Raw genomic sequence first — 18,738 nt, forward strand, 5'->3', positions numbered from 1 at the left:
CCTTCCTGCCATTCCTCCCCCGCATTCACTCTTAGGCAACCAGTGAATTGTTTTCTGTCACTATAGATTAGCTTTCATTTTCTAGAATTTTATATAGCTGGTATTATACAAGAAACATTCATTTATGTCTGTTTTTTTAATTTGACTTAACTATTTTGAAATTTATCCATGTTATGTGTATTAATAATTTGTTCCTTTTTATTGCTAAATAGTATTCCATTGTATGTATATACCACGTTTGAGTATTCATTCATCTAGTGATTGACATTTAGGTTGTTCTGGATTTAACTTTTCATCCTAACATACATATTTCTTTTTCTCTGAGATAAATACCTAAAACAAGACTTGCTTTCTCCTGTAGTAGCTATATGTTTAACTTTTCAAGAAACTGCTAGACTGGTTTTCAAAGTGGTTGTACCATTTTCTATTCTCATCATCAGTATATGAGAGTTCCAGTTCCTTCACTTTTCTGTCAATGCTTGGTATTCTTGGTCTTTGTAATTTTAGCCATTCTAATAACTACGTAGTGGTGTCCCATTGTGATTTTAATTTTACATTTACTTGATGAGTACTGATGTTGAATATTTTTTCATGTGCTTATATGCCATGTATTATTTTCTTTGGTGAAAGTCTGTTCAAATCTTTTACCCATTTTTTTCTATTGAATTATTTGGTTTCTTATTGTGTTTCGAGAGTTCTTTATATGTTCTAGAAACACTTTTTTTAATATATCGGATAAGTGATTTGCAAAGAAACAAGCCTTTGCAAACAGTTATTTTCTCTCAAAATTTTGAAGTTATTAATCTATTGTTGTCTGGATTCCATTATTATTATTGAGAAGTCTGATTTTTTTTTTCTTTTAAGATCTTTGCTTTGTCTTTGGTGTTCTGCAATTTCATTCTATGTCTAGTCCTAGATATAGGTTTTATTTGTTCTCTTTAGTAAAAGCTGTTACTTTCAGGATCTGTGAATTCGTATTTTCATAGGTTCTAAAAATGTTGTATCTATTATTGCTTTATCAGTTGTTATTCTATTTTCTTCCTGTAGATACTTATTAGAAAATATTGGGCCTTCTCATCTACACTCTATATATCTTGATATTGCTTTCTTATTTTCCATTTTATTTTCTCTTGTATTACATACTGGGTAATTTCTTGAGGGATGTTTTTCAGTTCTGCTTTGTCTTATCTGCTATTTAACCCATACATCAAGTTTTTAACTTTAAATAATTATATATTTTTCATCATTTTATTATGTAAGTTCAAACATAGCAAAGTTACAAGAACATTACCTGTGCACCTACCACATAGATTCTATCATTAGCACTTTATTGTATTCATGTCATATCAATCCCTCTAGCTACCCATTAATCTATCACTAAAGAATTATATTTTTAGTTTTTAGAAGTCATATTTGTTCTCCTCACTCTTACTGTTCATTCTTACTAGATCCTTGTTATTTGCCAATCTCTGTGATTATGATCATCTTTCTTTAATACTTTACATAGATCATCTATATCCTATATCAGAAAATGAAAAAATCAACAATCACTGGCCATCTAAACCTATTATTGTTGTTCCTGCTAAATTTCAGCCAAAATTCCATGCCTTTTTTTGTTGGTTTGTGATCTTTGATTGTCAGTCCATTTCTTGACCATAATCTGTGAGAACCTTAAGATTTCTTTTAAAAAATATTTTATTTACTGCTGTCATTGGCCAGTGGGGAGCCACTGACACAGAATTTCTTCAGCATCCCTCGAAGATCTTGGCTTAATGACGAGGTCCAAGGGTTCGTTTCCTTACTTTACTTACTAAGTTCCACTATACAGCTAGCAATTCTGCCATTGGTATCTGCCCTCAGAATAATTCCATTCCTTTTGTCTTTTCACTACTGTTACTCCATTATGCTACCTTCTCTGATCTCAACTATGTATGTGTGTGTGTGTGTGTAAAAGATTTTTTTAGAGATCGACCCTATTTGTTGCAACATCAGTAATGCTTCAAAGCATGCATCCTGTCCAAGTTAATTTGCAGAGTACTTAGTTATATTGTCAGAAGCAGATGTCCTCAAAAGCACACTTCATATATTAAAACTGTATAAAATTTAACCTTGTGGGATAATTTTTAATGCCATTTACATCCTGAACCAAAAGATGAATTTATGAAAGCATTCATTTCTGGGGTCATTTGGGCAGGTTTCTGATAGTGATTATGTAATGTCTCTAAAAAAGGCAATTCAAAAAGTAATCTATTTGTTTTAGAGTAGTTTTAATGCTTATGGAAAAGTTGCAAAAATAGTACAAGGAGTTCCAGTGTATCCTGCACTTATTGTATTATAGGTGTGTGAAATAACCTTACAAAGGCAGTAGGAGAAAAAGGTGATTACCTGAGTAGAGACTGTGAAACCAAAGCCAAAAAAACTATATGAAAGCATCCTACATTTGTAATATGGTTAGATTCTTTTGTCACAGTCTGCATTTCATCTTGAAATTCCCTAACCTCCTAAATGAATTTTAAAAAATTGTGACATTGAGGTTTACTCTTTGTACTGTAAAGTTCAGTGAGTTTTGACAAATGCTTCATGTTAGGTTTCCGCCATTACAATATCATTACAGAATATTTTCATCACCCTGTGCTTTACCTATTTAATCCTCTTCCCCTAACCCAGAACCTCTAGCAATCACTGATTATTGTACTTGGTTTTGCTTTTTCTGAAATATTATATAAATTGAATCATATAATGAAAAATGTAGCCTTTTAACTTGGCAATGTGCATTTAAGATTCATCTACGTTTTCTTATGGCTTGATAGCTCATTCCTCCTTCTTTCTGAGTAGTATTTCATTATAGAGATTTACAACTTGTTCATCCACTCAGCAATTGAAGGGCATCTTGGTTACTCCCAGTTTTTGCAGTCATGAATAAGGCTGGTATAAGAAGGCTCATGTAGACAAAAATGCAATTTTCAGAATTTACTTTATTTTTGTTATATTCTTGGGAGACACATATTTATGCAATTCTTCTAATCAGGAAAATCTTCCATATACACATGTATACAGAAGCTATTTGTGAGGTGGAACGTGACATTTTGATTCGTCCCTTGCATTTTCTTCACAGATATTCAAGAATTTTATGAGGTGACATTGCTAAATTCTCAAAAAAGTTGTGAGCAGAAGATAGAAGAAGCCAATCAAGTTGCACAGAAATGGGAGAAGACATCCCTTCTTGCTCCATGCCATGATAACCTTCAACAGTCTGCAGAGGTATATTATTGAAACATTTGAAAGAACTAAATAATATAACTTACTTATGCCAGTCAAGAAGAAGTTGTAGTAGCAATCATTATCAACAAATGACAGCAATAATAATAGAAATGTGGTTATACCATACTGTTTAAATTGTCCTGAAAGCAAGGGTTTATTGAGCCATATGCTTATTAAGTAAAATGACCAGGTCTGGGGATGTGCAGTGTAAACCATCAGCAGCAGACCTAGATGGTGAAGTCAAACATGTCCACCATCCTGAGATTGATGGAGCTCATTTATATAATGAGTTTGAGGATGAAAGATGTAAGTTGTTTTGAAAGAATTTATTTTGGTTATATATTAGGGAGTGAGTGGATGGGAAAATATGAAATGGGGTAAGTTCTGGGATAGGTGAATAGATCATAAGGAAGAAATGTTTGATGCTTCTGGATTGATCATGGGGCAACAATATGGAATGTTGATGCATAAGCAAAATGTGGTGGCCTCTGGTGGTCCACTTTTCTTTCTAGATAGCTGCCTGGAAGTTGACTCACAGTTTTAACATACATTTCGGAACATGAGCAGTCTTTTATTGGTTTTGGCCTATGACGGTTAACTGATTAACTTTTCTCATCTCTGGTTATCACCCTCTGGCCTGCTATTATTTAATTTAAGACATTCAAGATTTTTTATCACTGTATATAATATTTACATATAAAAATACAGATTTTTACAAAAAATAAAATACAGCATGGGAAGGACATGATTTTTCAAAATTTACAAGTGAATTCTGTTATGAATATTGTCACATATTTGAGTTGACTCAAATCAAAGTAATTCTGGAAATTCAGAACGTGATTCCAGATGCAATGAGGGAAAACAGGTGGATAGTGGGATTGGAGAATGTGATCAAAGGCTTTGCTCTCCATAGCAGGGCCATATATCCTGGGGCATGAATAAAATGATCCATTGGGGTATAGGAACAAATTAATCCCCCTATTAGATTTCTTTTATTACGTTCTTTAAAATTTATGTTTGGGTAATTTATAACATATACGATATTAACGGTAATACATATACATTTAAAAATTATAAATATAGAGTTAGAGCTGTGTGCTCAAATGGTTTTTAAAGATAGGATTATGTGATCAAAAAGTTTGGAGACTGCTGTGGGAGCTAATGGTTAGCAAAGAGTAAGACAAGTTAAGACATGTCTCAGGTTCATAGCTGAGAATTAATACGAAGGCAGGGGCAAGTCAATGATATTTTTAACTGGCCATCAATACTTTGAAGGCAGGTAGTAGTACACACACACACACACACACACACACACACACACACAACAACAATCAATCTGTCACAACTGGGGTTTTATAGTTGACTGGGAAGCTACATGGAATCTCATTATTAATCAATGGCACTTGATTGCTGAATTTTTAGATTGTTAAAATTGAGACCTATGTTATACTTTCTGTCCTGCTTAGAATTGATTTGGAAACTGAGTAAGTTGAATCTAATGACCACCTTAGTTATTTGAAGATAAAGTTAACAATGATAATAACGTGAAGTTTATGAAATACTTGAAAGTTTTAAAAATCTTAATTTCAATACCTAAAACTAATCACTTTGACTTTTTTTTTGGTGTTATTTTTCTTGTACAAATGTATGTACATAAAATTGGGACTATAGTATATAGAATGCTTTTATAACTTTTAAATTTAATGCTACACTAATAGTATTTATTCATATTGTGTCATGAAATATTAATGAAAATATCTTAATGGCACTATAATATTCCATCATTTGGAATTTACTTAAGTAGTTCTCCACTTACTATTTAGGCTGTTTCCAGTTTTCTGCAATGAATCATGCTGTATGGACATCCGTGTATATAAATCATTATGTCTTTTCCAATTATTTTATTTGGGTTGGTTCTATAAACAAAACTACCGAGTCCAAGGATATTGACATTTTTTAAGCCTCTCGATATAAATTGTGAAAGTGCTTTGTGAAAAGGTGCTTCCAGCAGTGTTTGAAAAGGCATACATATACCTTTAGTAGAATTAATTATTTAAAATATTTTACTAATTAATAATATTTGTTACTTAATGCTTTAGATCGTAAATATTTATTCATTATCGAGACTGAACTATTTTTTCTTATGATTATTTGTTACTTTTTTTTTGTGATTTAAGCTCTTTGTTCATTTTTCTTAGTACTAGAATTCTTAATGTTTTACAAGAGCATTTTATTGATCAGATATGCCATCCTGTTGTCATAATTGTTATGTTATTTCTAATTTGTTGATTAGTATTAATTTTGTTATATAATAGAGATTTTTGACATTCAAAATATTTAAAATTTTTATGTGATAAAATTTATTATCTTTTTTATTCTTTTTTCTTTGCTTTGTTCTTCTCCATTCTAAGATTAGCTAGCTATTCTATATTTTTTTCTAGGCTCTTATTGCTTTGATATTTGTTCTTTATGAATTTTCAAAACTCAATCTAAGTCAATTTCTAGATGCATAGTCCCACACATATACTTAATTTTATGTAAATGATTGAATATATACTTTTAACTCTAAATGTAGTTCTCTATTTTTTTTAGCTTTTGCATTTTTGCATGTCTCTCTTTTTTCCCATTTCCTGCCTATGCTGCATTAGCTCTACCCTCCCGACATTCAGGGTAACCCATCTCCATACAGGTGCATGTACACATTCATATGCACATTGAAATTTGGAAAGTAATTGTTTCTCAAAAAATGTTCATGATATATGTTTAGTATAGCTTTGATTTGTTCTTCTGATAAATGTATAATTTCATAATGTGACTGTATCATAATTTATTCACTCATTCCCCTCTTGATAGGAATTTGTTGTTTCCAGTTTTCTGCCATTATGGTTAATGCTGCAATCTGGTGATTACATGTACATCCTTATTTGCATTTGCTTTTTTTCTATAGAGTAGATAGATTCTCAGGGGTGACATTATTGGCTCTGAGGGTATGTATACTTTTAATTTGAATAAGTGTTGTCAGACTGATTTCATCTTTTGCATTTCCATTGACAACACATGTCAGTGCAGTTTTATCTCATATCCATCCCAGCAGTAGGTGTTGGTGCTCTTCTTCTTTTTGCCAGGACGTTTAATTGGTTTATGAACAGATGCCAGCAATATAAGGATGAATGATGAAAAAAAAATCCACAAGGGTTTTAGACATTTATTTTTCAATGTCAAAATCAGGATAGGCACAATAAGTTAATGTAATGTGGGTTTTCCCACATGTAGTTTTAGGTTTTTAAAAACTCTATTCTATGCGTCTTAAAATCTCTTATTCTGGAAGTCCTCAACCTATGGTAATTTGAATATTGGCCAGTTATATCCAAAACATCAGATCGTGAATGCACACTCCAACCAGTGTGCTTCTCAGGTGAGTCTGATTGTTCTTCCTTAATGGGCTGTATGAGGCCAAGAGACAGATCTGGCTGGTCTTTGTTATTGAAAATGAAGGTGGGCAGAGGGGAAGGATATCTTTCATTCGTGGTCTCAGTGTACTTGGTCAGAACGACTGAGGATCTTGTTCTGTGGGGATTGGCTTTCCAAGGTCTAAATTTGAAAAGTGAGTCCAAATTAAGTTGTTGCCGAAATGGCCTATGTGAAGAACAGTAATTGAGAAATGGAACTCAAATAAAGTTCATGACTAGAAAAGCTTAGAATAAGGGACAACAGCCTGGACAAAAATTCTGCCAATGTTATGTTTTTGTATTGTCACCTTGTGTCCCCTCTTTTGAACAAGCTGAGTTTATTTAAAGCAGCTGGTAAGCTGGCAAAGGGAGACATGGATAATATCCTCTGAAACAATAAGAAGAATGTATTTTTTTATTAGTTGCAACAGCTTTGTTTATTTATTTTTTCAAGTTTTTTCTTTTAAATATTTTTTCAATTTTTCAGTTACAGTTGAGATACAATATTATATTGGTTTCATATATACAACATAGTGATTAGACTTACGAAGTGATCCCCCCAATAAATTTAGTGCTTATCTGATATCATATGTAGTTATTAAAATTCTACTGATGATATTCCCCATGCTGTACTTTACACCCACATAACTATTTTGTAACTACCAGTTTGTACCTCTTAATTCCTTCACCCACTTTACCCATCCCCCAATGCCCTTCTTATCTGGCAACCATCAAAATGTTCTCTGTATCTATGAGTTTTTAAATTTTGTTTATTTATTTATTATTGTTATAAATTTAGATTCCATATACAAATGTAATCATATGCTATTTGTCTTTCTCTGTCTGACTTATTTCACATAGCATAACACTCTCTAGATCTATCCATGTTGTTGTAGATGACAAGATTTCATTCTTCTTTATGGCTGAGTAATATTCCATTGTATATATGTGCTACATTTTATTTATTCATCTATTGATGAGCATTTAAGTCACTTCCATATCTTGGCTATTGAAAATAATTCTGCAATGATCATATGGATGCATATGTCTTTTTGAATTAATCTTTTGGGTTTCTTTGGATAAATACCCAAAAGTGAAATTACTGGATCTTTCTTTGTCTCTAATTATAACCTTAGTTTTAAAGTCTATTTTGTCTGGTATAAGTATTGCTACCCTGGTTTTTTTTTTTGTTCCCGTTTTTATGAAATAATTTTTTCCACCCTTACTTTCAGTCTGTACATCTTTCAAACTGAAGTGAGTCTCTTGTAGGTAACATATGTAAGGGTCTTGTTTCATATTCATTCAGTTACCTTATGTCTTTTAAATGGAGCATTTAATCCATTTACATTTGAAGAAAATGATGATAGATATGTAGACATTTTATTCATATTTTTGATCTTTCTTTTTAAAGAGGTCCCTTTAACATTTTTTTGTAGTACTGATTTGGTGGTAGTGAACTTCTTTAGCTTTTTCTTGTCTGGGAAGAATGATATTCTTAGGTGATGGGTGCATTAGCTCTAGAAACAAGTTTCAAAAACACTTAAGGCAATGGATGCACCACTGGGCTATTATTTTCTAGTGGGTTTTATATGTGCTAGTGCATTTATTTTTTAAAAAATGTTTTCTTAAGACATCCACAACCTTTAAAAATTTTTGATAATGCAGGAAAATGCAAAAGGAAGTATCCTCTGACAGCTCTGCAGTTTACTCGTATGAGGCAAAAGTCAAGATTAGTGGTTGAAATGACTTTATGGGTTCAGGATTTAACTTAATGTTTCTCTCTCTCTCTCACACACACACGCACATATATATATAATATATTATATACATATTATATATATGTATATATATATATCTACTTTTCTCCTTCCCTCTCTCCCTTCCTTCTCTCTCTCTCTCTCTCTCTCTCTCTCTCTCTCTCTCTGTGTGTGTGCGCGCGCGTGTGTGTGTATGCAATTTTTTGAAGTATTTTGACATTTAAAGAAAAAACCTGGTAGAATATATAGGAAAATTTCAGGGCAAATAGCTATTGGATTGGTTATTTTAAAGATGGGTAGGCATCAGTTGGCTTCTGGTTGCAAGATGTCAGTGACATTTTAATGCTAAAGAAGTACCTGCCAACCCCAATAGAAGGCTCCACAAGGAAGGGCACAATTGTACACTTAGTATCTATCACAGTGCCTGGCACAGTGAAATCTTAAAACCTATAATGTAATAGTGCATAGACTTTTTAACTTTATTTTTTTGTAATCTATTTTTTTTTTTTTTGTAATCAACCTAATCTTAGTATTAAGCCTTTAATTTGCAGAGGCAGAAAACATACTCTTAGTCAATTCTGGCTTTTCTCAAAATATTTTTGCTTTACACTTAATCACTTCCCCACTTTCCCTAGAGCATTTTTTTTTCCCCCTCAGAGGGACTGATTCCATGGTGCATATATTCTGCTAAAGCATCTCACTGAGAGCAAAGATATTGTGTAATATTGTACCTCATTGTGTTGTGTCTCAATGACTATTGGTGGATTGAATGATGTCGGTCAGGGAGATTGATGTTTAGGAAAGCATTGTGGTCATTGGTCAGCATCCACTATGAGATAATTTGTACCAGGACATTTCCTTTCTTATCTTTAGGAGCCATTCCTCCTTTATGTTGTCATTTGCAACTGAAATGCATGTGTTTCTACTTGGTCTCTAGCTATAAGTTCCACTCTACCATCTGCTTTCCTCATTCTAACCACAAATCTTTGCTTTTAAAAAAATTTCTATCTATATATCTCATGGCCACATTGGTAAGAACTAGGAGTAAAATGAGCATTTGGTTGCTTCCTACTCTTCTTGGGGTGCAACAGGATCTTGAAAAGATGCTTAGAATCTTCTACCTGGATATTCCTTTACCATTATTTCTGCTTTGTTCTCTTATGCCCTACTGATGCAAGGGAACTTCTTTAAAGGCTTAGGGTTGGGAGAAGGTTGCACATTGAAGTTATTCTCATCAAAGTTTCCTTTTTTTCTTCTTTTGCTCTTTTTCTCTTACCCTTTAATATGAGATTTTTGGTCAGAGAAAGGTAGAGAGTATATATGTAATTGGGGAGAAACATGTTCCAGTTGACTTGCATATTTTTGTAAGTCTTTCCAGTCTTATACCTAGACTATACCTTTTTAAAATAAGAATATCGTGCCTGTGTTTTCTGTTCTTACGCTCCCTGCAAGCTCTGGATATCTCTAATACAGTAACTCAAATGTAGGATGATTAGAGTGAAAAGAACCTGTAAGGAAAATGGTTTGTTAATAAGTCACTCTATCCTTCAGCAGCCAATGCTGAAAGATTTGCTACTTCGATAGTAGCAGATACTCTGTAGTTTAATTTTTTTTTTTTTTTTTTTTTTTGGCAAGAAAACCCTTGGTTGACCTCCCAGATTGCAAGGACCTTGTCAGCTTACAATCCCTTATTTTTTATTTTTTTCGCCTACAGCACTGCAGTTTGAATTTAATGTATGACTTGCTACAGAAAAATTTGCCATGAAGAAAAGAGATTAGCAGACAGAAATCCCTTAATCGGGCTCTAAAAAACAGGAAAAAATAAATAAATTGAAGCCAAAGTTTCAACAAAAGATTTTATTCCCAGTTTTATTGAGATATAATTAACATACAGCACTGTGTAAGCTTAAGAAGTACAGCAGAACGACTTAACTTACATATATTGTGAAATGATTACCACTACAATAAGTTTAATTAGAATCCATTATCTCATACAGGTACAAAAAAAGAAAAAAAAATGTGATGAGAACTCATCACATTTACTCTCTTAACAACTTTTAAGTATATCGTACAATAGTGTTAGCTATAGTCATCATGTCGTATATTATATCCCCAGTATTTATTTATGTTATAATGAAAAGTGTGTAATTTACGAAAAGTTTCTTTTTACAAGATACTCCTGAAAAATGCTGTATGTCTTCCCTCTCGGTGCAACTTAGTAGTTCTTTGATATTTTTGACCCTGTGGTAATATTTCTATACTTTTTTTTTTTTTGCTTTACAGTAAGTCTGAAATGATGGGAAAATGAGTTTGAAATTTTATAGCATGTAGTATGATACTATATCATATTTAATATAATTTTAAGTGATTGGTTTTCTCCTGCCCTAATTTCAAATAGTGTGCATGCAACCTAGAAACCTTCAGAGAGGTAAGAACTTTAACATTTCTGGTGGAACATAATACATATCATGTCATTCCTTTTGTCAAAATCTCCCAGGATCTTCCTACTCAAAATAAAAGCTAAGTTCCTTTAATGGCCTATAGAGTCCTGCTGGTGTGCTCCAGTTACCTCTCTGATCTAAACCTTACTACTCCTTGCTCACTCCTGTCCAGCTTCCATAGCAACCTCACTGCTCCTCCAACACATAGAGTCTTGACTCTTGGCACTTACTTTGTCTTTAGCCTGAAATGTTATTTCTACAGATTTCTGTGTGGGATGGGGGAGTAACCCTTTTGCAAGTCTTTAATGTCACCTTTTCAGTGATTCCTACCGCATTGTATTAAATACCCTTCTCATCTGCACAGCACTCCCTGTTACCATGCCTTGCTTTGTTTTTGTTCATAGAACTTATCATTATCAGAGAGACATTATGACTTACTTGTTAGGAGCAAGCACTTTCTGGTCAGATCATTTGAGACTGAATCCAGGCTCCATCACTTACTGGCCATGTGACTCAGGGGAAATACTTTACCCCTCTATATCTCAGTTTCTTCCTCTAAAATGGGATTCTCACAAGAATTAAATGTTCATTTTTCCTCTCAATAAAATAAATGTAAGCTTCATGAAGACTAGAATTTTTGTCTATTCTGTTTATTGCCTATCCTCTAGCACCTAGAATAGTCTCCTCATTTTATCAATAGTTTGTTGAGAAGCTTATTTATATTATTTTGGCTTATAGCACTTTTTCTTCAGAGTAACGTACTCCTAGCAATGGCCATCTGAATCTTCCCATGAGAGATAGTGGCATTTTAAAAATAAATACACAGTTTTTAAATTCTTTCATTCAAATATTTTTTTTTATCTGAACTATTATATTTTGTTAGGCTCTATGCTAGATACATTCACAGCGAGACACTAAAATAAAAAAAAAATTTTTTTTTTCGTTGACCCCAAACTCAATGAACTTGTTTTCCGATTGAGAATCTGGACATTTAAGGATGAATCCATGGGCACAGTGACTGAAGTACTGACTTCATAGTCAAACATATCTGGGTTTTTATATCTCACTTCTGCCTGTCACAAGCGATATGACTTTGAGTAAGTTATTAAACCATTCTAAACTATAGTTCTCTATTCAATAAAGCAGTGATAATAATAGTGCCTACCTCAAAGGGCTTTGAACTCATTTAATAAAATTATCAATACGGTGTGATTAATATAGTGCCTGGCACACAGTAGGTGCTTAGTAATTCTTATCTGCTATTATTATTGTCTTGAAGGATGCCTTGAAGGATGGCTAGTGTGTAGAAACAGGCAGAAAGCATATTCTCGGCAGAGAGAACAGTCTGGGTTAAGTCAGAGAAATGATAAAGCATGGGATGTATATGGGAGTGTACAGCTAGTTCTGTTTGACTGGAGTGTGGAATGCATTAAGGTAGATAGGGAGAGTAGGAAGATCAAAGCTCAGTCATATAATGCTTCACCCTGAAGTAACTTCTGGGACCATTTTGGCATGTTTCTTTTTAGCTTATTTTTTTTTTTATCCAGTGTAAATTTATATAAAAGATTGCTTATTGTAGAATATAGATTAGAAATACAGATAATAATAGTAAACATCTATTTAGTGCTACTTATATGCCGCTCTTCTAAATGTTTTACATGTACTAATCTCTAATGCTTCACCTCTCACTCTTCCTAATATATATATTATCTCTTCTCAAGTTGATTTTAAAAGAGAAAAAATAAGAGAAACTTACTTTAAAATATTCCCAGAGTAGTATGTGTCTCCACATAGAAGATGATCCTGATTTGACTCCATAGCCGGTTATTTGACAGTATTTCTCTAGCAGTCTCCTTCTAATATGATTATGCCTGGTTCAGTCTACTTCCATTTCAAGTAGGAGTTATATCTTATAGAGCACAGATTTATTTAGACCTTTCTGTGATTAAAAGGAGAAAGAAAAAGCTGGCTAGATCAGGAATTATCCATTACAAAGACTTTTAGAATAAGGTTCATGTTTTCCTAATTGGTTATTCTCCTGAGCTTTATTTGATAGCATGAACTTTTCATATTACCACTTCCATGGTAATGGAGAAAAACTTTTTTTCATCTCCCCTTCACTCCCACACACATCTAGGCGAAGGCTCTTAAGGCAAAGGGAAGTGTATTATAAAGTATAAAATACATTAATATGTGATGACTGCTATGGGAAAAATAAATCTGGTTGAAAGGTTACAAGGGATAGCAATTTTAATTGAGGGGTCAGTGTAGGCCAGAATTACAAGGTGATATTTGAGCAAAAACTTGACAGATGTAAGAGAATTATCCATGAGATTAACTGGGGGAAGACCGTATCAGATGGAGTGATTAGCCAGTATGGAGGTCCTATAGTGGGAACATACCTAGCATACACACACACACTATACACACACACACATACACAAACGCACTAACATATAATGTTTACTATATATTGAAATGAATAGCAAGAACAATGAAGTTATTATTTTGGATCCTATGAAGTCCCTGTAGTGTGCCTCCTAATGACTGATTTCTCTCTCCCTTGAAACAGAAATAGATGAGTCCCCCAAGTAAAGCTTTGGCATAGTTTTAATAGTATGTCTTTTAAAAGACCTGAAGGTCAAGGTTCTGGCCTTTTCTTGTCTTGAAAGAAAGTGACATTTACCTGTTTGCCCTCAGCCTGGGAATCTTTTTAAAATATAAGCTTCACCTTCTAGTTCTTGAAATTTCATGTCACATGCCTCGAGGGAGAAATCTCTCTTTTCACTTTTCAGCTTATAATGTGATAAAATCCTTACTGCTTAACTTAAACTCTGATTTATATAAGGTTTTTGGAAAATATAAATCAAAAAGATTTTCTTTGTTGCCCTTTTATAGTGCTTTAACCTGTAATATAATCTGATATCACAAGATGGCAACAGCAGAATCATAATATTTTGTATAGAGTTGATGTTTTTAAACAAGATGAGAACTATTCACTCAACTTTTATTTTAGAAATATAATGAAGAAATTTTTGTTTTAAAATATTGTAAGAGAAACATACAATCTAAAGTTTATGTGGTTTTGTTTGCTTGTTGGTTTGTTTGTTAGGTGTTTTTTCATAAGCTTTAAGTGATTTACCTCTCTTCTATACTGTTCTATATTGGGGCACATATCTGCCAATAATATATTAACAAATTTGTAGCTCCCAGTTATGATGAGTTTTCTGTTAACTTTTTAAAAAATTATTTTGTGAAAGAAGTAGAGATTGCATCTTCTCCACTTTTGCCTAAAGAATTTATATAATCAATTTTTTTCCCCACAAAGCTTTTGTTGCTGAGTTGAAATCTGCAATTCTAACTTGGTAACAGAAAGAAAGCATTTTTGTTTTACTAAACAATTATTGAACCATGTCACAGTAACAGCATTGGGCTAGGAAGAAGGAAGCTAGGCATAACAAAAATCAAGAGTCATTTGAGAGCTCTATATTTGAATTTTGGTTTTGCCATTTGCTAGTGTAGCCATGGCTAAATTACTTAAGCTCTCTGAACTTCACTTCCATTATCTGTGAAATAATAAAATAATAGTAATATTTACCTCATAAGATAGTTGTTAAGAATGATTAATATGCAAGGCATATAAAATGATTAATACAGTTCCTAAACCTAGTAAATACTTCATAAATAGCAGCTATATTGATAATGATCTTGTGGAAAGTCCTTTCACATCTCTGAGTCTCACTTTTCTCATCAATAAATGAAGAAAAATACTACATGCTGAGGAGAATCAAATGAAAGGACGTATAGAAGAAAGCTTTGAAAACTAAATTTTATAAAACTGTATGGTCAAAATAGGATATTATTTTTCTATTTCATCATTTCTCCCTGGGACATTAGATCAGATAACAATTGAGAAAGCATTTTGCAAAGCAAAAGCATTGTGTGAATATAGGATTATCTCATCATCATTACTATACAGTGCACAAATATATTCTCATGCCCATTGCTGTTACTTGGAATTCTTTCCATGTTTATTTTGGTGGGGCTGAAGAAGTTAAACAGAGCATTGGTAGCTGCTCTTAAAATGTACATGCCTGCTGTAGGACAATTCCTGTCAGCAGGTTCTTTAATGAGCTACATATAGACCTTTAAATAACAGCAGTGGATTTTTTCTCTTTTGTTTTTGTTTGTTTGTTAATTTGTTTGTTTGAGAGAGGTGGGTGGAAAAGTAATTACTTGGCCTGGGGGACCTGGCTAATGGTGAGAGGGAACTAAATCGTGATAAATGGGAGTTGGGAGAGATGTAGACCAGACAGAAAAGGTGCAATCAAGGAAAGGAAACCTGAAAGAAGTGAGTGGTTTCAAACATAAGCTTTAACTACTGGCTCTTATGTATATGTTTTTATTATACCAGCCTGGCAAGAAGCACAGAAATCAGCCTTCATAAGGAATGATGAACTGTCTTGCCTTCTGTTTCTCTTCCTTTTTCTTTCTTTCTTTCCTCTTTTCTTTCTCCCTTTCCCTCATCACTTAGAGAATACCTGCTATGTGTATTCACCTTTGTGTAGCATCCTTAAACTGTTACCAACCTTTGCATGCATTGGTTGTTATGTAAAAGTGAACCTCAGAAGCACATTCTTCTTTCATAGCCTCAGTTCTGCCCAGCTCTCTTTGACCTGTCTCTTTCACTTGATATCTTCTTTCTTACAATCTCCTACTTTCTGACCTGGATGATAGTTATTTTCTTTCTCTCAAACTTGATATCTTTTTTTTATCGGTTACAAAAATTAGGAAAACCAAGACTGTTTTTTTATCTTAATACTTTAGTAGAAGTAAGAGTTTCCTATGTATAGACCATTTTGTAATTTAAAAAATATTGCTTATTTAGTTGATTCTCGTAATAGTTTAATGAGTCAAGTAGAGTTGATGTCACTATCCATATTAGAAATGAGGAAGCTGTGGATAAGTAACTTGTCCAGGATCATATTGTTAGAAAGCAGTATAGTTAGGAATCTGCTTTCAAGCCAAGAACTTTCTCATTACACCAAAGGAGAAAAAAGCTAATTTTCACTAGGATATTGGAGATGGTTTCATGGCTAGGTGGTTTTAGCACTGATTTTTGTGTGACGATTAAGACTTAAGTTGAAGAGACAGGTATGCTAGGTAGAGGAAACTGCACAAGCAAAAGCTCAGAAGAGTAATAAAACCTGCTACCTATAAATGAAGTCCAGGCTAGGCACTTTTAATATATTATCTTCTCATCTCTGTAGCAATCCAGCAAGATAAGTATTTAATTTATTGATTGCTCACCTAGTTTTAAATAGAATTTGAAGTTGTAGATATTATTATTTCTAATTTACAGAAGATGAAATTAAGCCTCAGGAAGGTTAAGTAACTTAATCAAAGTTACACAGTAAAATGTGGTGTCATGGGAATTAGTAACCATATGGCTGACCATCCCATGTCCTTTCCTAGGAAAAGATGCGAAAGGCTTTATGACTAGTGAATAGTCAGGTTTAGCAGCCAGGGGAGCCAAGAGTAATAAGACTGATTAGGTGATTCTAGCTGTCTGACAGAGCTTTGATTACAGTATTATAGGGTTCAGATTCTCTTCTTTAGGCAGTTGTGAGCCATAGAAAGTTTTTGTGCAAGGAAGTGGCATCGTGAGCTATGCCAAGGAAGATTAAGCTGCCAGCATCATGCATTATAAATCAGAGAAAGGAGAAACTGATGGCAGGGAGACCAATTAGGTAGCTGTCACCTTAGGAAATATTCAACTGTATACCTGCAGAACTATGCATTACTCTTCTCTGAGGATACTGAACAGTGGATTTTTCTTTACAAGTATCATTTCTCATGGATAGTAACTTGATTTATAAATAAGAAAATTATGTTAAATTTAGAAGAAGCACTCAAACTAACTTGTAAAAGAAAGGAAAAACCTGACTGCAAAATTAATTACATAAGGAGGCCTGTGGGTAATTTACAGAGCTGGTGGTTACTTTGCTGAAGCTGAATGTTAGCTCAGCATTTATCTATGAATAATTTACAGTAATATTTTCCTTTGGAGTACTCTAGCTAACCTTCTAATAATATGATCCAAAGTGATGAGAGTGCTTCAGATTTTTTGCCTACTAACATGCAAATGTAATGAAATTGGATCACATTAATACTAGAAATACTCGGTCTCAGAGGATGTATTATTGGAATGCTACAAAGATATTTAACTGTAAAATTCTACTAATATTAATCACTTTGAAATTTCTCTAAGTTTGACCATTCCATTCACAATGCCACTGATCTAATTTAGGCTTTCACTGTACCTTACTAAGAGATTTGGAAACATGGTTCTGATCTTCATAATCTGGTCTTTCCTCTTTAACTCATTCTCCACAATCCAACAGTTTAAACACTACCTGTTGATCCTCATTGTGTATTGACTATAGTTACATTTCCTTAGCATAGCATTTACCTTAGCATAGACTTTAGAGTCTGGCCTAAACTTCAGCCTTACTTAAGCCTTTTTCTTGTAATTTATTTTGTCTGGAATATTCTTCTCTATGGTTTTATCTGGAAATTTTCTACTTAATCTTAAAAAGACCCATTTGTCTATCACCAGTCTTCTAATGATCTCGAGAGGAACAAATTCTTCTCTTCTGTAGCATAAATTCTTCTCTCACATGCTGCTCCAGGCCTCTGTCAGAGTGTTCATAATATTGCAGTAGAATTAGTGGCTCAAGTGTTTCACCTGTTAGACTGTGAGCATCCTGATCTTGAGTATTATGTTTATCGATACATCTATAATATGTTTTAGAGCTTGTTAGGCATCGAATATTCAATAAATGTTTATCAAGCGGATGATTCGCTGTATTTTCCTTAACGTCAGAGAAAAATATGCTGTTTTGCTCAGTATATATGCATTGTACTTAGAAGCATGTCTTCAAATCTCCTGGCTGACCCAAAGAAAGGGTCCCTGGTTCTAGGTAATATTCTGGAGGAGGTTGTTAAAAAGCACAGAAATGAGTCATGGTGGTCCACAACTCACTTTATCTTTTAAAGTACTTATTATGTGGCAGATTATGTATGGGGCAGTTATGGGCTAAAATGATGTTATATAGTTCCACATTCTTCCTGTGGATTGAACTTTATTAGCAGATTGTATCCATACTCTATAAGCTTGATGTAATGCTGTCTGCAGGAAGTCTACCTGCCTTAGAGACCCTGTCCACAGAAAGCTTTATATGGAAACCTTAAAAGGACTTGCTATTCTTAACAAAAAATATACTTTGAGTCAGCTTGGCAATTTTTTCCCTTAGGAAGCATAGCATTTTCCACATTGTATTATAGTTATTTGTGAAAAGGCTATAACTTCTCTACAATATTATGGGGTCAAGAACTGTGCCTGTATATATGGTTTACATCCCTCTGCCAGATTCTTGCATATAGTCCCCCATCAGTAAATGTTCATTGGATAAATAAATAGATTATAAATATCTGTTTTGTGTAAAAGAGCCATTGTTTTTAAACTACATAAACATACAGAAACAGGGCAGAGTCAGAAAATTTGGGTGTGTTTCAGAAAATTTCAGACATGATTATTCAACTTGTAACACTGTTGAAGAACAAAATTAGATAGTAGTTCTAGGGTATTTTAGAGGCTAGAAAATTTATATTAATGTACGGTTAGTTAAATATTTTCTTAAATTTTTAGATATTCTGTTATAATTTCATTATTACTATAGTAAATTTGACTTACATATGAAGCTACGAATGAAAGTAAATAAGATCTTTCCTTAATGTATGAATAACTCTTTGTTACTTATTTAAGGA

The 18,738-nt window shown here is 33.2% G+C and overlaps 1 protein-coding gene across 7 annotated transcripts in view; it reads left to right on the top strand.

Moving 5' to 3' along the window:
- The window catches only part of DLG2 (discs large MAGUK scaffold protein 2), a 1,668,408-nt gene that overhangs the window by 203,293 nt on the left and 1,446,377 nt on the right, over nucleotides 1–18,738 (top strand). For all 7 annotated transcript variants that reach the window (XM_036221811.1, XM_036221806.1, XM_036221807.1 and 4 more), the window contains exon 3: nucleotides 3,116–3,261. In XM_036221811.1, coding sequence (XP_036077704.1) covers nucleotides 3,116–3,261 — 146 coding nt within the window. The remainder of the gene's footprint in view (nucleotides 1–3,115; nucleotides 3,262–18,738) is intronic.

Source organism: Rousettus aegyptiacus, unplaced genomic scaffold (assembly GCF_014176215.1).
Source record: "Rousettus aegyptiacus isolate mRouAeg1 unplaced genomic scaffold, mRouAeg1.p scaffold_m13_p_5, whole genome shotgun sequence".
In the NCBI taxonomy this organism is placed as follows: domain Eukaryota; kingdom Metazoa; phylum Chordata; class Mammalia; order Chiroptera; family Pteropodidae; genus Rousettus; species Rousettus aegyptiacus.